We start from the raw sequence: 19,600 nt of genomic DNA on the forward strand, positions 1-19,600 counted from the left end.
TGGGCGGAAGTGCGCCAACTGGAAAGCTACGGCGGCAGGCAGCGGTAGCCATAGCTGAAGACATTCCGATCGGTTCAGTTGTGGCAGACCTCAAAGGTTTCTGGCACGAAAACGGCTACAACGACTATGACCTATTGGATGGAGACGACTTCAAAAGATTTCACATTGACAACTCAAACGGTAAGATTCTGGTTATAAATCCGCTGGAATTCAAGCTTCAATCAAGGTATGAACTTGAGATTCGACTGACGAATATGTTTACACTTCCTTCTATCAGAAAGTACCTAAACTTGACCGTGAACGTGTATGATGTACCCGACTACCCGCCAGTGTACAATTCTGCATGTGAGACGCGTGTGAAAAATGGTTCAGAACAACTGTTTGACATTACTGTCCACAGTGGGACAAGTGTGGGCCATCAGTTGACTGATCTGCCCGGAAATATTTCAAGTAGTAACTATCGTCATGCCCGTATCAATACAAACAACAACAAATGCAGAGTTCAAGTGACGTGGGGATCGGTGAAAAAAAAATTAGAATGGGCTGCTGTGTTTTCAGTCTTTGATGTGAGCAAGATTAGCAACATAAGTTGTCCTTCTAATCGCGAAGGCATCGAAGGTACATTTCATCTCATACGCAGAAACAGTAACACAAATCAAGAAGCAACGACGACGTTTCGAAATCTTGAAGAGGACAACCTACTCAAGTCATCTTGGTTAAGCGATACTGCTCTGGAGTATTTTCTTTACTTTGACACAAATGTCGTTCATCCAACCGTGACATACGACTGTACTGTTAGTGAACTTCTCCGTTACGATGGCACAGCACTAAGTTTTTCTATTCGATTCTCTGTAACCATTATAGGTTGTGGACTTGGCAAGTATGGTCCGCTGTGTGATCAAGACTGCATCTGTAAAAATGGCGCGAGTTGCCATGGATACAATGGAGCCTGTTTGTGTAAACCAGGGTGGGTTGGTGTCGCCTGTGACATACCCGTACCCGCAATAATGATCACAACTTCAATACCGGCCGAGAATATCAAGATTGGAGACAACCTTAAGTTGTATTGTACAACCATTCATGTCAAGGTGGCGTCTTTAACTTGGGAACACAAATCGCTATCAGGAAATGGTAGTCTGGAAAGCGGAATACACGAATTGTTACAGAGTGCGGAAAGTTCCGCCTTTGTACCGTCCATAAATGACGAGGAAAACGGATTCTATTACTGCGTTGTGAACACAACTGATGGTCGAACGCTGGAGGCGGAGTTTTTACTGAACGCGAGCCGATGTGCGTCTGACTACCACGGGAAGTTCTGCAACGAGACGTGTGATTGCTACAACGATGGACGATGTGACCGAATGGAGGGATGTTTATGTCTTCCTGGTTGGATGGGCGCCAACTGTGACTCCCCGTGTCCTGAGGGCTACTTTGGGCAAGACTGTACAACAAAGTGTACCTGCGAGAACGCAGCCAAGTGCGACCGTGCCAGTGGCACCTGTAGTTGTCTGGCGGGCTGGTACGGTTCTAACTGCGAGCAGCCATGCCCACTCGGTCGCTACGGTCCCAGCTGTGTGTACGGATGTAAGTGTGAACAGAACACGACTTGTGACGTCTTCAACGGCACCTGTGACAGTTACGACATCACGAAAACCTCACTTTTCAGTCATGCATGGTTAACTGCGCCAGTTGTAGCCTTGGTACTTGTGTTTGTTGCCATCTGTTGTTACCTGCGACGTCGCCTTAAAGTCCACAGAAAGACCAACAAACTTGACGAAGTGAGAGAGAATATCGACGACGACGACGAAAAAACTCAACTGTTGCTACCATGGGAACGAGACGAGAAACATCTAAGGGTCATCAGAATGATTGGACAAGGGACATTTGGTCACGTGGTTCTAGCGCAACTAAAAAGACCAGGTAAGCAAAATGTTCTTGTAGCTGTGAAGACTCTACAAGGCGCATCACACACTGCAATGTGCTACAAGGACTTCTACCGCGAGACCGACATTTTGGCAGCCTTGTATAACAGTTCCGAGTACACAGTGGATGACAAGAAGGCCATGCACCCCAACATTGTCGGACTGTACGGAGTGATCACACAGTCTGAGCCCAAGCGTATTCTACTCGAGTACGCCCCTAGGGGAGATCTTCTGCAATATCTTCGGCGAAATCGGGATAATCCCAGGGCGTCTTCACTCGACTTCCTCGGCTTAGCAGTCGACGTAGCCCGAGGGTTGCAAGAATTGGAGCGTGTGAAAATCGTCCATCGCGACGTGGCTGCCCGCAATGTCTTAGTCACCGAGCAGAACACAGCCAAGATCGCCGACTTCGGTCTAGCCCGCGACGTGTACACTAACACTGAATACGTGCATGTCAAGCAGGGGGCAGGGATAGCGGATCTTCTCCCACTGAAGTGGATGTCTTTAGAGTCCATACGAGACGGGGTCTACACAAGTTACAGCGACGTCTGGTCCTTTGGCGTGCTGCTGTGGGAGATCGTTACTTTTGGCGAGGAGCCTCACTACCCCGACATGCTGCGGCCTGACTGCCGCCGGCTCCTGAACCTGCTCAAACTCGGCACGCGTCTGGAAAAACCGGAAAACTGCCCCGAAGTGCTGTATCGTCTGATGTCGAGATGTTGGGACGCAGAGGCTTCCCTGCGCCCCCTAGCGGAAGAATTGGAGGTTGAATTGACAGCGATTGTTCCACAGGAAGAGAATGATCCAATGAATAGAGCCTTTCAGGAACGTAATCATCGCGTGGAGAGAGAAACAGGACTGTAATTTTATCTTCGAAGTAACGCTAATGATACCTGCATGTTGTGTGTTACTCATAAGTTGTCAATCATCTACAATTTTGTATATAAAATGACACCATCACCATATGTGCATTTGTATACCATATCTTTGGACGGTTGTAACCACTCTTTATACGGAGTTTATCCTGGAAACCATACCATCGGGGGCTCCTCGATAGCTCAACGGCACTGGGAGTGACCCCGCCCGCCCAGACAGCTTAGTCCGCTCGGAGTGTGGTTACGGTCTTGGATTAGATTACGTCGCCACCGACAGGATAGCGCGGGACGTACCGCGGGATAGCGCGGGACGTACCGCGGGACGTACCGTGTGATTTCGCGGCGGGACCTTTCAGGATAATTCAAAATGTTCCACGTGACGCTTCGGGATCCTGTATACCTAAGGAAAGTGAGTATCTATACGAATTGGGTATCTGCATCCGCTGCGAAATCCGCAGCGGCTGGCCTGTTTTCAAAGACAAAATCTCAATCAGGCATTTTCATATATCTTTCCAAATGTGTTCTGGTATTCGTGGTCGTCCGCACTATTCTTACACATGGTCCTCGGGTTCAACGCCTGGTAGTCAGACTGGGTTATCTGATTGGATACTCCGGGAAGAGGAAGGACTGTTGCCGGGGCTTGCGGACCCCTGACCGGGGGATGAGGGTCCTGCTGTGTGTCCATCATCTCGTACTCGTCATTGGAGGTTCCTTGGTCAACTGTCTCATATTCATGATCACTGGAAGTTCTTGGCTCTTGCGTGGTCCTGAAATATCAGATGAAAGATTATACCAGTTTTAAGTTCAATGAAATATAGCCTATAATATGTTCAGTGTGTACCGACAAATTATAGATATTGGTACAAAATCTGGGGTTTTCATGTAAAACGCATCGAAAAAATCACGAGAAGTATTAAAGATTACATTACATATCTTTTATCTTACTTATTTCCTGAGTACCCTACTTACTTCAAACAATGAACTTTTAAAACAACAACGAGTACGTCTGATATGTCGTCATGAACTCACCTTTTCTTGATGACGAACAACACAGCAACAAACAGAATGGCGAGAAGGACCAGCACAGCTAACACAGACACAATGACAAACACTACTGTAGGAGAGGTACCTATGGAGGGGAAAAAGGAAGAAAGTCTTTAGAAGGTGGTTCAAAAATAGTTTTGAAGCTACAGTAATTCGTTTGCTTGAAGAACAGACTGTAGTCATTGTTGACAATGATTATTGACTGACCTGTACAGTACGGCCCCGTTACGTTGAAGATTTTGTCTTGTAGACACTCCACCACGGTCTCTGTCCCGTCCGTACATCTTATGGTTACCTGCTGTCCGACGGCGAAGTTACCTCCGTGCGAAGGAGATATCTGCGCGACACCTCCTGTAGTACCAATGCCTCCACAGTGGTCTACAGCTGGATAAACATAACAATCATGTTGTATATTCATAAAATCATGCAACTAAAAACAATTATATTCCGGTAAAGTAACATTTAGCCCGTACTTTTAACAATGCATATTTCCTATAGCTACCTTCATAGTGGACAGCAAATCTCCCATTCACACGCCCGTTTGATACAAAGTTAACAGTGACTTCATTGGTCCAAGCTGTGTCGAAGTCTGGCCCGAGTGTCCTGGATTGTCCTGACCTGTCCGTGATGACCAGTGTGTCCCCGGCTGGGACGTCCCACACGTTGTAGTAGAACTTGATGACCTTGTCTGGGTCAAAGTTGATCTCCCAGGTACAGTTGTCATTGTATGGGTAAGTTCCGGGATACATTGGTGAGTAGATGGCTCCGGTTGTTTCCCTATATCCGCAAGCACCAACCCATGCTGTAGTTTAAATAAAGAAACCAAGAACAAGTTAATTTAGTTTAATATTACACGTTAATTCATAGAACATGTAAATCCAATTATTTAAAATTTGTAAAATATTTTCTGTGATTAGACGCAATTGCAACATTTGACTAATTCTCCAAATTTCTATATAATAAATAGAAAGAAATGTTTACTTCGTTCAGAAAAACGATCATCGTTCTGTAATATACAAGTCATAGAGTGTTTTGGGTAATGAACTATGTTAAATTCATTTTTATTTGTATAAGGAGACAATTTGAAACACGTACTTTGGTACACGTCAGCCCTTCCCGGGTCCCCACATGTCTGATCGCTGTTTCCTCTACACTGAGTCGTACAGAACTCTGGCGCATGACTGTTGTGGTTGACACCGGATCCACAGATACAATTCTGTCGGTTCAAAGCCGCAATGCTGCTGCCTTGGTTCCTGCACCTTTCTATACACGATTCTACAGTTATGTTTGAACCCATCCGTATCGGTTGCCTCCCAGAGACGAGCCTACGGTCAAAACAGCCGAGGTAGCCTGGATCTGGAAATGACAAGTTTATTTTTTGGAGACCTGAATAGAAGAGAGAAAGATGAATACAATGCAGATTTAACTGGCACTTGTCCATGTCATTAGAATGTGCAAATGCATACATTACCTTTCAAAACTTCTTACCTGCACAGCTTATTTCTACGTATGGAGCGTCTTCCCATTCTCGTGTATCAGGGTCCCAAATGTTGAACGTTCCTTCGATGTGATTTGCATAGAGACTCGGGTCTTCCACGTACAATCCGTTTTCTCCAGGCGATGGGTACGGACCCACGAACCAGGTAGGGGCATTTGGGTTATAGGGGTTTGATATGTTGTAAATACGATCATCTGTTGTGTCGCTGCTATATACAGGCCTTTCATTGACATTGACATAGTCTTCTGTGATGGTGTATGTCGTCATAAGGTGGGCCTGTAGACTCGTGGAACCGGAAATACGGATCTTCTGACATCCTGCAACCAAAGGAACACACTTGTTTCGTCTTCTGAACCATTCCATTCCGAACAAGAAATGTATAGCATGCAGTTTGCTTTCTTAGAAATAAATAAAGATTCATAAGACCATCTAAGCTTGATCTTTTCCTCACATAGAAGGAAAATATTATGTTGTTGGTTCAGTTTTGTTTCTGAGGAGGAAAACGTACCAAACAAACTTGCCTAACTTAAGGTTTGAAACGTTTTACAATATATGGAATACTGTGCACTACTAATAGTTGTCGTGTTCTGAAGATAACATGGGCCTGGGTCACGCAGACACTGTTTACGACTTCCTGATTTCCTGGTTGATAAGCCAACACTATATATAGATGGATGGTTGGTCGGTTGTTTATTTCCGCGAGGGAAAAACTGACAATGATGTATTGCTTTCTGTAGACACAGTAACCGATTTTTTGCAATGCAAGACAGCAATTTGCGTCTTATTCAAGGAGTATTAATTCTGATTCCTTATACGTCTTTACAATACAGTAAGATGTTTTTCAGGTCAAAGACGGCTATATAATTCAAAAATCTAACCTTGTTACCCTATCCCTGGATTTTTGACAGGCTAGTGATTTCAGAGTTCATTTCGTTCTTGCCTAGATTCCAAAAGCAAAATACGACAGAATGGAGAAAGCTACAGCGTTAAACAACACAATATCATTACACGACACAACAATTTCAATGGAAGACATCAGGACGAGATTCTGAAGAAATATACAAATAAAGATATCAAAACTGTACAGTCGGTTTAAATATCTTTGTCGGGCGCCCAGCTGTACGTATGCCCGTAAAACAAAAATCTATTGTCATACGCGATCAACAACATTCAAATCTTAACTTTCTCAGTTGATGGTCTGCCAGTTAACGAGATCATACGCACGACTCCACATAAAGAGCTTAATTTATAAACAAGAAGTGCACAGCAGGCAATGTAGATACGTTCTCCGGTATCTGGTATTATCTTATCTTAAAAGACTCTTACTTTACTTCCTTCTTTATCACGATCTCTGACAAACATCTTCCTAAAAAGTAGTAGTTCCCTAAAGTACGACATGTACTTACCCGGATCCTGTGCGTTCGTTGTTAGACTTGTCAGAATGAAGACACACAAGGCGCCGAACGTCGATGTATAAAGGAACCCAGGCTTCATAGTCGGTACGATTTGCTAATCTTGTCACTTGTTACTCACTGTCGTCTCTCGTTACGGACGTCTAACTGTCACAAATGACACAGTTTGACATAAATCCAGCCGATAGTCCCTTTTCGCGGTACTTCCGCTGACAGAAACCTTCCTGGTTGTCCCACTGATATTTCAATCAAACTAGTGCTGTATCATAACAATCTGACAAAACCCCACCCCCTGTGAGTCACCCCAACGTTCTCGCTTTGTCAGTTGGGTGTCAGCCAAGTTCCCCTACCGAATGATAAAACTGTCGAATAATCTATCAAAGTAAGGAAGATAGGGCCAACTAGATGTTGCCTTTTAAAGTTCGTTCTTGCCAAAACTAAAGGTTCACTGTGAATATATATACCTAGACTTAGTTGTGAAATTTGAGTGAATCGGCTCCCCTACTTCAGACGTACAATCAAGCTTCAATTCTTGGTCGTCTAGAAACCCTTTTGTTTCCCACCCAAGGAAGAGATAAAACCATTTTTTTTAGGAAATGTGTCTTGAGCGAATGAGCTACTTGTGACGAACAAAATGTGTCCATGGAAGAAAGGACTTTTGTGATATTTAATTGATATGACGTGAGCACTTGCCAATATTCCAATAATCTACTTCTAGTGCGCATGTGCAGTGTCATTGTGGGCAATATGTCAAAGTTCAAGACATAAATGATTGCCATGGGCCATTAACTTTCACACCGTGATTACCCACAACACACAGAACTGCACATGCATATTTCCCCCCTCTCTATCTTATCCAAACACGTTGTCTTTTCTGTGAAAGGCAACTTATTGAAATAGAAAACGTATGCAAATCTGTTTGTATAAAGATAATTTCTTCTACTGAAATGAAGGTGATATGATGATAATTATTGTTTAATCCAAAAAGATAAAGGTAGGTGATGAAGGTCAGGTGACATAATCGCTCCAAAAAGTTTCCCAGCACCTTTTTTGTGCTTCGGTTGATTCAAAACAGACGTCCTTAAGATCTAAGACTCTAAGATGATATTATTAATTATTATGCCCATTCTATGCCCATATTATATATTGTCTAATGTATGGCAAGTATCTGCACTTTCCTTTCCTTAATAGTTATTGGGCTGTTTTCAAAGACAGAATCTCAATCAGGCATTTTGATATATCTTTCCAAATGTGTTCTGGTGAAAGGCAACTTATCGAAATAGAAAACTTATTCAGTCTGTTTGTACATGTATAAAGATAATTTCTTCTGCTGAAGTTGATATGACGACAATTATTGTGTTCATGAAGTTAGGTGATGGAGCTGACGACATATGATCACTTGTCAAAAGTTCCCAGCTGGCAGCTCCATTTGATTCAAAACAGACGTCCCTAAAATCTAATAACTCTAAGATGATATAACTGATCATGATGCTTGTTTCATGACATGAAATCTATGCACATAAAAAAAGAATGTCTACATTTGGCAAGTATCTTCCCTTTCCTTTCCTTAGCAGTTCTTGTCCCATTTTCAAAGACACAATCTCAATCAGGCATTTTGATATATCTTTCCAAATGTGTTCTGGTATTCGGGGTCGTTCTCGTAGTCTGAGTCGCCCACACTTGTTTGGTTCGTTGTCAGGCTGGTGTATTCACTGTCAGTGTTACACATGGTCCTCGGGTCCAACGACGGGTAGTCAGAGTCAGAGTGGGTTCCAAATACTCCGGGTGGAGGTGGAACTGTTGCCGGGGCTTTCGGACTTCTGGCCGGGGGACGAGAGTCCTGCTGTGTCGATCTGGCCGGGGGACGAGAGTCCTGTGTGTCGATCACCTCGTACTCGTCATTGGAGGTTCCTGGATCGACCATGTCGTACTCATGATTGGTGGTTCCTGACTCTTTCGTGGCCCTGAAATATCAGACGAAAGGTTATAGCAGTGAGTATAAACTATAGTCCACATCAGTCCAGTGTGTATTGACATAAGATGGAAATTGGTACGAACTATACTGCATTGTTCGTGCAGAATACTCATAATGTAAAACACATCGTAAAAATCACGAGATGTATTGAATGTTACATCTGTTTTCGGAGCGCCTTAAAACTACAACGATTGTATCTGATATGATGTCATAAACTTACCTTTTCTTGATGACGAAGTACACAACTACACACAGAACCGCGAGCAGGATTAGTACAGCAACCACGGACACAACGACAATCACTACTGTTGGAGCTGAGGTTCCTATAGCGGGGAAAAGAACAGGGGTTTTAGAAGTTGGTTGAGAAAATAGCTTAGTTTGTAGCTACAGGGCCCTACAGTAACAGAGTTGCACAAAGAAAAGATTGTAGCTTGTTTAGTTAACGTTGATAACACAAGTTTATCATGCTACGCCCGCTGTAACTGCGCGAGAATTGGGGGCACTTTTACCTTTTGCTTGGTCGCCTGCAGCGGCTGTACCTGTATTGACAGTCGTCACACCTTCGGGCGAACCTGGAGATAAAAGTCGAAAAAGAATTTTTCACTCTGAAAAACGTCATTCTAGTATAATGTGGTGCGATAATCATAGTAACTGTGATCTCTGAAATATTGGTAGTTGTCCCTTATTAAAGAAATCACCATTAGATTGGTTCACTTTGCACTATAATAAAAATCAAAGAATCATCTACTGAAGTTAGTAACGTAGTAAACGATGATTATGACTGACCTGCACAATACGGCTCCGTTACGTTAAAGACCTTGTCTTGAAGACACTCCACCACGGTCTCTGTCCCGTCCGTACATCTTATGGTTACCTGCTGTCCGACGGCGAAGTTACCTCCGTGCGAAGGAGATATCTGTGCGACACCTCCTGTAGTACCAATGCCTCCACAGTGGTCTACAGCTGGATAAACATAACAATCATGTTAATTTTCCATTCATAAAATCATTAAACTCAGAACCATTTGCTTATATCAATCTAGTTATAAGTAACATTTAGCCCCAACTTTTAACCATGAATATTTCCTACCTTCATACTGGATAGCAAATTTCCCATTCCTGGAACTGTCCAATAGAAAGTTGACAGTGGCTTCATTGGTCCAAGCTGTGTCGAAGCCCGGTCCGAGTGTCCTGGATTGTCCGGACTTGTCCGTGATGACCAGTGTGTCCCCGGCTGGGACGTCCCACACGTTGTAGTAGAACTTGATGACCTTGTCTGGGTCAAAGTTGATCTCCCAGGTACAGTTGTTGTAGGGTGGATACGTTCCCGGATACCTTGGTGAGTAGATGGCTCCAGTTTGTTTCCTATATCCACACACACCGACCCATGCTGGTGTTTAAACAAAGAAAATTTAGTTCCTCGAAACTGAAGCACATCCTGCATATGGTACATGTATATGTAATCATCTCTTAAACGCTTTTATAACTGTACAGATGCAGCATATGATTAATTCTCATCATAACCAATATCAATTGAATGTTGACTTCGTTCAGAAAAACGCCCCTGGTTATGAAGTGTACAAGGCGTAGATTGTTTTTGGGTAACGATATGTTATTAATTGTTTGTAAGGCCACAGCAGGTAATTTTTATGGATGACATCAGCGCGCTCATTAATTTTCGCCTGTTTTCTAAAAAAAACACAAGAAATTTCATTGCCCTCCGACGGTGGTCAACATGCCAAAAATTGGCAAATATGCCTTGCATTATGTAATGTCCTTGGTTGTAGCTAATTGAGATGTATACACAAGGTGTTTCATTGCATATGAATACCCAGTGAAGTTGCTTCAGATGATGGTACACCAAGCTCTTTTCTGCATTTGTTGTAGTTAGTCTATTGAGATGTATACACATCTACAAGGACATGTTTACATTTAATCAAGGAGGTTTTATATGATATATGAAACCTCATTGGTTGAATACAGGAATAAAAGACCTGTTGGTCGTGATGTCATATTTTGTCGCCTCAATTCTTGTTTAACAAGATTTATGATCTCAAAATTTGAAAATATAGGAATCTTTTTTTGTTGCCTGCCTTGTTTTTTTCGCCCTTGTTTTTTTCGCCCTATCTCATTAGTTTTGGAGTCTGCGGAGGACGTCATCCATAAAATTTACTTGCTGTGGCCTAAACGGATAATCTTAGACACTTACTTTGGTACACGTCAGCCCTTTCCAACCCCCCACATGTCTGGTCGCTGTTTCCTCCACACGGAATCGTACAAAGAAATGGCGCATGACTGTCGTGGTTGACACCAGACCCACAGATACAACCCTGCATGCTTACAGCCGCAATGCTCTTGCCGGGGTAGTTTCTGCACGTTTCTATACACGATTCTACAGTGATGAACTGACCCAACGGTATCCGGAAAAAGTCATCGATGTGAGCCACGCTAAAACAGCCGATGTAGCCTGGGTCTGAAAACGATAAGAAGATAAATCTATATGTAGTTATAGGCTATAGTTCATCGATGATATGCCTATTTATCAAACGAGGGTCTGCTTGCATGGGGGGGGGGGGGTACTGCCAACACCTAACGGTAAATTTAGGAGGGCGGCCACCCTTAACAGTAAAATCAGGAGGACTAAGAACGCTGTACGTTAAAGTGACTTTTGATTGTGACGTGTTTGGGGCCGATTTGGTTTCATTGTATTTCATACGCGGAGTGTATGCTAAAACTAGTCCGTGAATTCCGAAACGATCGGAAGCTTCACAATGTGACAATTTGGTTACCTGGCGATCTGATGCTTGATGTAGACTTAAGGATAACAAATAACGTGCTGCGGAGAATTCAACTGACCAATTATGTTTCACTAATAATTTACCCGCAACTCTTAACGTTGAATTTGAACGGATAGATTAACGGTGAATTAGAATAGCTCGCTATGTCTCACTGAAAAAGACATACAGACACTCAACTACCTAAAAGGTACATGTGTAAGGAGAGAGAGAAAGTCGCCCTAGTCATGAGAGGAGCTGAAATATTCTCACCTGCACAGCCTATTTCGACGTACGGAGCGTCTTTCCACTCTCGCGTCTCAGGGTCCCAAATGTTGAACGTTCCTTCGATGTTATTTGCATAGAGACTTGAGTCTTCCACGTTCAGTCCGTTTTCTCCAGGCTCTGGGTACGGACCCACGAACCAGGTAGGGGCATTTTTGGGATAGGGGTTGGACACGTAGTAAATAGTATCATCTGTTGTGTCACTGTTGTATACAGGCCTACTTTCGAGAAACTCGTCTGTGATGGTGTATGTCGTCATAAGGTGGGTCTGTAGACTCGTGGAACCGGAAATACGGATCTTTTGACATCCTGCAAACAAAAGAACATAAATTTTGTGTTGGAAGGACGTTTCGTCTTCTACTGCATTCCCTCCAATTGTAATTCTAAGCCAACCACTGCGATCATGTGTATCACACAGCTTTTTGTACTAAAAACAAACATGAATTTGTCTAAGCATGATCTTTTTCCAACACAGACCAACAATACTGACGAGGAAAACGTACTAAAGAAACGTACCCAACCGTTGGATTTGAAACGTGTTATGTAGTTAGAATATTATGTTATACTTGTCGTGTTCTAAATATAGCATAGACCTAGGTCACGCGAACACTGTTTATGACCTCTTTGTTTCCTGCCGGTTGATAAATCACGACAATAGACGGATGGTTGTTTCTTTCCGCAAGGGAAACACACTGTGACAATAATTTGTTTCTTGAAGACACTGAAAAAGATTTTCTTTCGATGCAGGACAAATATATACTTAACATCAAAATTGTATAGTCTTATGTGAATGCCGGCTAGGGGACACAGTTATACATATTGAGCACTATGTTGTACGTAAATCTATTGTCATATAAGATCAATTAACAGCACCGCCGTCATAACTCCGCCGCAAGGACACAATGAGGTCATACACACGGTTAGAAAAAGAAACAAAAAACAAGTGTGTTTTGTCATGAGATCCCAATAATGTATATACAGCACAATAACAGCAGGCAATATAAGTTTTCCTTGGCCGGTGTCTGACATTATGTTATCTTAAAGAACGCTTACTTTACGCCCCCCTTCTAATGTCATGACGATCTCTGACATACTCTTTTCTAAAAGTGAAACTACGACATGTACTTACCGGGATCCTGTGCGCTCGCTGGAAGACTTGTCAGAATGACGACACACAAGGCGCCGTACGTCGCTGTAAGAACGACCCCAGGCTTCATAGTCGGTACTAGTCGATACTTGTTGTCAGTTGTAGCTCACTGTCGCTTGTTACGAACGTTTAACTGTTACAAATGACACAGGTTGACAGAATACCTGTTGACAATCCTTTTCGTGATAGTTCTGCTGACAGAAACCGCTTCCTGGTTGTCCTACTGTTGTGTCAATCAAACTTAAGTGCTGTACGAACGAACCCAGGCTCAATAGCTAGTAAGATGTCACTCACTCATTCATTCACTCTCTCGTTACGAACGTCAAACTGTTACAATTGACACAATCTGACAGAAAACTTGCCGATAGGTACTTTTCTCGATGGTTCTGACTGACTGAAACCTTTTCCTTGTTGTCCCACCGATGTGTCAATCAAACTAGTGCTGTGTCATGACGATCTGACTAAGCCCCTCCCCCTGTGACTCACCCCGACTTCCCGACGTCCCCACTTTGTAAGATCGGGTCAGCCAAGTTCCTCTGGCGTACTCTCCAAGCAGAGCATGGGTTTCGGCTGGTTTTTGACGTGTTTTTAGGCGTTTTTGTCGGGCTTTCTACTTGGGTTGGCTATACAAAAAAAAGATGACAAAGTAGAAAGCCCGACAAAAACGCCTAAAAACACGTCAAAAACCAGCCGAAACCCATGCTCTGCTTGGAGAGTACCTCTGGCGGATACTTAAACCGTGCGGGGTCGCCATGACTTAGCCGAAAACCTGTGGTTTGAGTTCCATGTAAACCGGAAATACGTCAGACTCTGTTGTCAACACGCCAAGCTCTTGGATAGCACTTGATCATCGGGTAAACATGAACTTTGACCTTCAATGACCTGGCGCATATTTTACCTTTGGATCTACCCACCAAAAACATGCCATATAGGGTCGAAATGTAGATGTGCAGTATGATACCATGACTTCTATATAGGTTGTTTTGTATTGCGCGACCGAAAAGCGCACCGGTCTTTAAGACGATTGTAAGTTTGTCAAGGTCGAATAAAGGTCAACAGCAATAATGTTGTTGTTGTCAGCAGAACCATGCCACACATTCGATTGTATCCGAGACTATGTCAATCAGTCAATATGTAGAACATAACTCTGCCGTAGTTATACATGACTTTTTCTGCAGTCGACGTTGCATTTGTCTCTGAAACGTTGTCTGGTCATACAATTTATTTGTCCCAAAACATATCCTGCAAAGTCGTAGGGCCGTGGTAGAGATTGCGATTTGGCACGGAATCGCCGATTATACCCCGGATCACAAATCGGAATCTCTGTCTTAACACTGATCGTAAAAGGATGCTGAGATTGTGGGTTGGTCTGCCATTACCTTGAGTTTCAAATTAATCCCTTGATCTAAGATAACACGAATCTAAGTTCCCAAAATTTGGCTATAAGATAGTTTACAGTTTGAAGTGCGCATGTGCAGTCTCAAGCATCATGGGTAATATGTCAAAGTTGAAGGCTACTGGCAATACGTAAAGACCGGGGGGCACATATTACCCACAATGCATCAAACTGCACATGCGCACTAGCTTTTTGATGATGAAGCGGTGTGAAGAAAGAAAATGTCAAAAATTGTGTTCTTTCATGTTTATGTATAATTTCCCAAGTACACACTGAGAAATGCGGCGCAGAAAACACTTGTCTTTGAAATGCTGCAGTCAGAGATTCTATACAAAATGTTCTTACTTTACAACGTTCATGTTTTAGACAGGGGACACATATAGTCATAGACGGGCAATATGCTACGATTTTGACAATATCATATAATTAACACCAGTTTAAATACGAGAAAACTATCGATAAAGGTGCACTTGTAATAGCAGAGTTATAGTGATTGAAACGAAATCTTTCAAAATCAACAATGTACATAAAATCGTTTCTGCAAAGCTTGGTCAATTCACGGCACTGCAACTGACCGTTAATGGAAGATGTTCTGTAGACTGAAAATTTGTAGGAGCATTTTGATAATATATCGTTTTACACGTGCAGACATGCATTAACTGTAAACTTTAAGGTATGCTGGTTGGATAAAGTATTTGAACGGGTACCGAATGATATATACAGCGTTAAATTTCGCAGTGTATAATACATCAAATTGTGTAACGTGTAACTTCAAAAATGAGCGGAAACACACGTGTATAGTACAAATTGCTCACCCGCTACAAATACAAACGTACATAGTATAGTACACACATAACAAATCCGAATAACGTCGTGTACACCGATTCATATATATCGTTCCTAACAACAAATGGAAAATAAGAAACTAATTGACATGTGAATATAAAGATCTTGTAGTTCTAACAGTTTCGACATATTCTCTCGTTTGTCCGTACCTCTTGAAAGTGTTGTCATATACAAACATACGTATATTTCGTTCATTTCCTGTCAGATATCGTTTTGTAAAAGACAAACGTACGATACCAGCGCATCATACTGCGCTGCATTTCGATTCCCCCTCAGTCTTCATTGAAACTAAAAGCACTTTAGCCAATGTCATTCCACTGCGACATTCATATAGTTCCCAAGAAAATAGACATTTTATGAATGGTGTTATTATTATTAAAATTCCTTTCACAACGAACTTTTTCCTGATATATCCTTTTCAGATTACAAATGCATAGCACTGTTCTTTTACCCATTAAAACTCTCATACACCGCAGCAAAGATATACAAATGTATTTGATGCAGTATTGTAACTTTACAAACGCCACTTTATAACTACACGCTTCCAATGATGCAAACCTGAATAGTAATGAAATAGTTGAAAGCCGCCGCCGAGTGACCGTAGCTTAAGAAGAATTCTCAAGTTCTGTATACCACCCTGCTTTGAGACGGCGTACAAGGTTGTCCATATACATTTAGAGACAAACATAAACTACGAATACAAATGCCCGCGGCTCATACACAATATACCTTGGGGAGGCTCTGCTAAACCGGGATAGGTTTCCAATTTTGTGGGTGTGGCCTGTAACCAGCTGTTAGCCAATCAGAGAATCGGCTAAATGTTTTCTTTAGGTTAAGCCGATTCTCTGATTGGCTGACATCTGGGTACGGAGGTCAAGAGGTCACGTGGAAACTTCAGCCCGGTTTAGATATGTTGTATATGTCGTGGGAGAGGCCTTGCGAAGGAGAATGTAGCTTGTTTAGAATTCTCAATTTTCTGGGCACATCTCCAAATCACTGTGTCTATTGACGTAAAAGATTTTCCGTACATTCTATAGACAACCATCGACTTTCAACAACTTCGACATTGGTAAATCAAGGTTGTACATAACAGACTTCTTTGAAAATTCTTTGCATACTCATACGTTGCAGTATCTCAAAACACTTCAAGTGCGAAATGTATGTACATAAAGCCAACAATCACACGTAGTGAACTGTATATCATTGACTTTCACAAAACGTTCAAGTTGTAACAGCAACATATGATTGCAGAATCTGTTACAAGGGCACAAGCGAGACTAGGCGTATTTGAAATGCCATCATGATGATATATATATATATAGATATATACATTAGAAAGATTGGAAACATACGATTCTATAGACCATGAATAGACTTTTTACAAAAGAAAACGCCCATACGCACGAAAAAAGTCAGTACCTACAAACAGTAACAATAACAAGACCTTAGTATGCATTTTTAAAGTTCGCATTGGACATTGAGGCTCCATACGTATCATAAATGTGTCTTTCAGCAGAGCTTCTAAATGATTTCATTAAGATGTGACTAGAAATACCTCTCTCAGTGCGGCATAGGATTTCTAACTCTTGCTGTCTCTCTCTCTCTATGGATATAATAATTGCATTTGATGTTATAAAGTATAATCAATTACTAGCCTACCTCTTTCGGTACGTAAAAACAGAAAATATTCAGCAATGAAGTTCGTATTTTGATCGACTACGAAGGTATATTTTAGTTTTAGGCGATAATTTACAACTTCTAACGATGCTATTCAATAATAAATCCTACACCCCACGAGAGAGATCTTCAACAGTATCGTTGTAAAAAGGTATCCACATTTCTAATAACAGACGGTTACATTACTCGGAAAAAATAGGACTATACGCTTCATCTCCAAGATGGAATCGCCTAGAATATGTGTGCTTCAGAACTCGGGGTATGTCTTGAGCAGGGATGCTTCATGATGGCGGTCAGAATGTTCACTGTTGTACTTGTCCAAAAGTGCATGTCATAGATTAAAGTATCAACTCGGACCCAAAGGTAGACTGTCATAGTTTGCATTATCAAGAGCCAAAGATATACTGTCATAGATTGCAGTATCAAGACCTAAAGACATTCTGTCAGCAAAGGTAATAAAGTTTTGGCTGGTGGTTAGGTGCACTGCAACAGGGCGGGGGGGGGGGTCTACATTGACTTCCAACAACCATTGGTGACGTCATGCGTGCGCAAAGTCACGTGTCCAGAGCGATTGGGTCAGACAGTTGAAGAAGACTGAGCGAGTCAAAACTGCTAGTGCAAGCATAAAGTTATTCTTTACCAATAGAAAGGGTGGCTTTGCAGGGACATTGTTACCTTCTTTGAAAATGGAGGTATCGTTTTGGGTGTGTCTTTGTGTGTGTCTGTCTGTGTTTCTGCATATTTGTCGTCAACATAAATCTAGAAGGCTGGGGTGCTTTTAGGTATATGGGTAGGTCTTGGGAAGACGAAGGTTAAGGTTAATTTTGAGCGGCTTTCCTCGATACTGCAGTAGAACTTCCGTCTTTTTATCTATTTTCCTGGACATGCAATGTTTTGTTTTTTTGGGTGGCAGATGGCTCAGGAAGAAGTAGTGTAGGTTTGCGCCTCCTAGCAATTTGCTCTGGAACTGCAGGGGCGTTTTTGTTTGACGGTGCGTGAGTCTCCAGTGCAAACCGTTATTTCACGAGAGTAGAATCCTCTTTTTGAATTCAGAAGACTGGTTTGCTGCTGTCCACATCGACATCGACATCACGCAACGATACCGCTGAGTGCGTGTTTGGATTTTCGTCTAGAGAGCTGGTAGCGTTCTGTCTGATGATTGATGAAACTCCTGGAGTAAAAAAACAAATAGAAAAATGAGCGGAAGAAAGGATGAATGAAGTTTGATAATATCTAACCTGTACGTATCTGTAACGATCAACGATGATAGTATGTACGTATACATTGTGCAAATTATAGGCATTGATTTGCAAACTTATCGAGAAAAATATATATTTCAATTGATAGCAGGAACTTCATTTCATACTCATTACATTCATAACTTCATTAATAAATGAGCACTGATTCAATTGTAAAAATCATCCATCATATGGCATTATTGATGCTTCATTTGAAGCTAAACATAGTCATTCATTCATTCATTCATTTAATTTCATTCATTTTTCATTCATAGTCAGCTAAATCTTCTTCGGGTGGTACAAATGCCAATGCCTATCTGTCAATACACTGTAAAACTGACATAGCTAGACTGAATATCCCCTTCAATTGTTTACCAGTTCTCTAGTTTTCGATATTTGAAAGACAACAAAGGAAAATTTAAAAAAGATTGCCTTTCTTATGCAATTAGATAAACCATCATGTTATTATTAGCTTCATTTGTCCTTACATTTAGAGCAGCCTTAAGATGCGAGAGGAAGATGAACCTGTAGAATTAGGCATATAACGAGTGTAGATGTAGTAAGATACCACATTCTGGCATCACTGTAATTGTACTTTTGCAGTATTCAAATGACTTGTACTTAACTTGCAAGAGCATAAACGCACAGTAAGGGTCTTTTATTAGTCGTAATGCGAATTACAATGTATAAGGTTTAAGGGATTACATTACATTCTGGACACTGAATCTAAACAACTTTGTGAGAGGAGTGAAGAACACGTTCACTATTCACATCAGGGCACACCAATCTTCTATCATCCGGGACGGGGGACGGTACCGACTTTCGACGAACTTTGGCCCAGTGCTGACGTCACACGTGTGAAATTAGCACTTGAGTCAGGTAGCTGATGAATTCGAAGTGATTCAGTCGAAAATTATGGTAAGCGAACTTTTTTGGAGTTGTTGGAGAACAGTTTTTTTCTCACCTGATCGTCTTTGTGGTTGAGCGGCTTCCTGGTCTCCCTTCGATGTTCTGGCATCTGTTTCTTCATCCTCTCTCTCGATTGATTCCCCCCGAGTGTCCTTTGTCATCGACGTCGAGCCTGTTTTGGCGTCCCCAGACGGACTGTCGATCACGATACTGTGGCCAGATCCCGTAGCTAGTATTCTCTTACTGTCTTTATCCGTCTTGGATGATGATGAGTCACCTGGATCCCCCCCTTTGTTCGACTCAGGCGCATTGTTCCCCGCAGTGGCATCAGCGTCACTCCTGGAATCCTCTTCTTGCGTTGCCGGCTCACCATGGCCATTTTCGTTGTTATTCTCTTTCATGTCTTTTGCTTCTGTACAAAATAAATGAGAAAGAGCTCGAAGAAGAACTTTGTTGCGCGACAATTGTAACAGGTACATAAATTACAATGTATGGCAACTGATGATAATGATAATAGATACGTAGATATAGCAATAGCACAAACATCATTATCTTCGCCGTTTGTATGTTTATAGGTGGACAGCATAACCCCAAAAGCTGTTG

The 19,600-nt window shown here is 42.0% G+C and overlaps 4 protein-coding genes across 6 annotated transcripts in view; 1 reads left to right on the top strand and 3 right to left on the bottom strand.

Annotated features, from left to right (window-relative positions):
* The first annotated feature begins 6 nt into the window (after positions 1–6).
* On the top strand, positions 7–3,680 carry LOC136421166 (uncharacterized). Its single transcript, XM_066408326.1, has one exon. It carries the CDS (start codon positions 255–257, stop codon positions 2,784–2,786), a length of 2,532 nt encoding a protein of 843 aa, XP_066264423.1. The 5' UTR covers positions 7–254; the 3' UTR covers positions 2,787–3,680.
* Positions 3,288–5,138, bottom strand: LOC136421067 (CUB and sushi domain-containing protein 2-like). The gene is made up of 5 exons (XM_066408212.1): positions 4,937–5,138; positions 4,344–4,643; positions 4,012–4,225; positions 3,827–3,952; positions 3,288–3,564 (listed from the first exon to the last, which is right to left on the bottom strand). Exons 1-5 carry the CDS (start codon positions 5,136–5,138, stop codon positions 3,288–3,290), a joined length of 1,119 nt encoding a protein of 372 aa, XP_066264309.1.
* Positions 5,139–7,990: 2,852 nt separating this feature from the next.
* Positions 7,991–13,482, bottom strand: LOC136421133 (kremen protein 1-like). Its single transcript, XM_066408285.1, has 8 exons — positions 12,914–13,482; positions 11,773–12,093; positions 10,935–11,198; positions 9,816–10,115; positions 9,513–9,689; positions 9,236–9,298; positions 8,947–9,049; positions 7,991–8,715 (listed from the first exon to the last, which is right to left on the bottom strand). The coding sequence occupies exons 1-8, from the start codon at positions 12,999–13,001 to the stop codon at positions 8,358–8,360; spliced, it is 1,674 nt and encodes a 557-aa protein (XP_066264382.1). The 5' UTR covers positions 13,002–13,482; the 3' UTR covers positions 7,991–8,357.
* Positions 13,483–14,560: 1,078 nt separating this feature from the next.
* Positions 14,561–19,600, bottom strand: part of LOC136421218 (dual specificity calcium/calmodulin-dependent 3',5'-cyclic nucleotide phosphodiesterase 1A-like) — a 74,916-nt gene continuing 69,876 nt past the window's right edge. For all 3 annotated transcript variants that reach the window (XM_066408407.1, XM_066408405.1, XM_066408408.1), the window contains 2 exons: positions 19,053–19,409; positions 14,561–18,021 (listed from right to left, as the gene is read on the bottom strand). In XM_066408407.1, the coding sequence (XP_066264504.1) occupies positions 17,900–18,021; positions 19,053–19,409 (479 nt within the window). In that variant the 3' untranslated portion in view covers positions 14,561–17,899. The remainder of the gene's footprint in view (positions 18,022–19,052; positions 19,410–19,600) is intronic.

The sequence above is a fragment of the Branchiostoma lanceolatum genome, chromosome 15, assembly GCF_035083965.1.
Source record: "Branchiostoma lanceolatum isolate klBraLanc5 chromosome 15, klBraLanc5.hap2, whole genome shotgun sequence".
In the NCBI taxonomy this organism is placed as follows: domain Eukaryota; kingdom Metazoa; phylum Chordata; class Leptocardii; order Amphioxiformes; family Branchiostomatidae; genus Branchiostoma; species Branchiostoma lanceolatum.

Excerpts from the sequence above, each read along its gene's own strand:
- LOC136421133 (XM_066408285.1), bottom strand. The coding sequence starts at position 13,001 with ATGAAGCCTGGGGTCGTTCTTACAGCGACGTACGGCGCCTTGTGTGTC. Across the intron at positions 10,116-10,934 it reads AAGGGCTGACGTGTACCAAA|CATGGGTCGGTGTGTGTGGA; the intron begins GTAAGTGTCTAA and ends TTTAAACACCAG. Across the intron at positions 8,716-8,946 it reads TACTTCGTCATCAAGAAAAG|GGCCACGAAAGAGTCAGGAA; the intron begins GTAAGTTTATGA and ends CTGATATTTCAG.
- LOC136421067 (XM_066408212.1), bottom strand. The coding sequence starts at position 5,138 with ATGGGTTCAAACATAACTGTAGAATCGTGTATAGAAAGGTGCAGGAAC. Across the intron at positions 4,644-4,936 it reads AAGGGCTGACGTGTACCAAA|CATGGGTTGGTGCTTGCGGA; the intron begins GTACGTGTTTCA and ends TTTAAACTACAG. Across the intron at positions 3,565-3,826 it reads TTGTTCGTCATCAAGAAAAG|GACCACGCAAGAGCCAAGAA; the intron begins GTGAGTTCATGA and ends CTGATATTTCAG.
- LOC136421166 (XM_066408326.1), top strand. The coding sequence starts at position 255 with ATGTTTACACTTCCTTCTATCAGAAAGTACCTAAACTTGACCGTGAAC.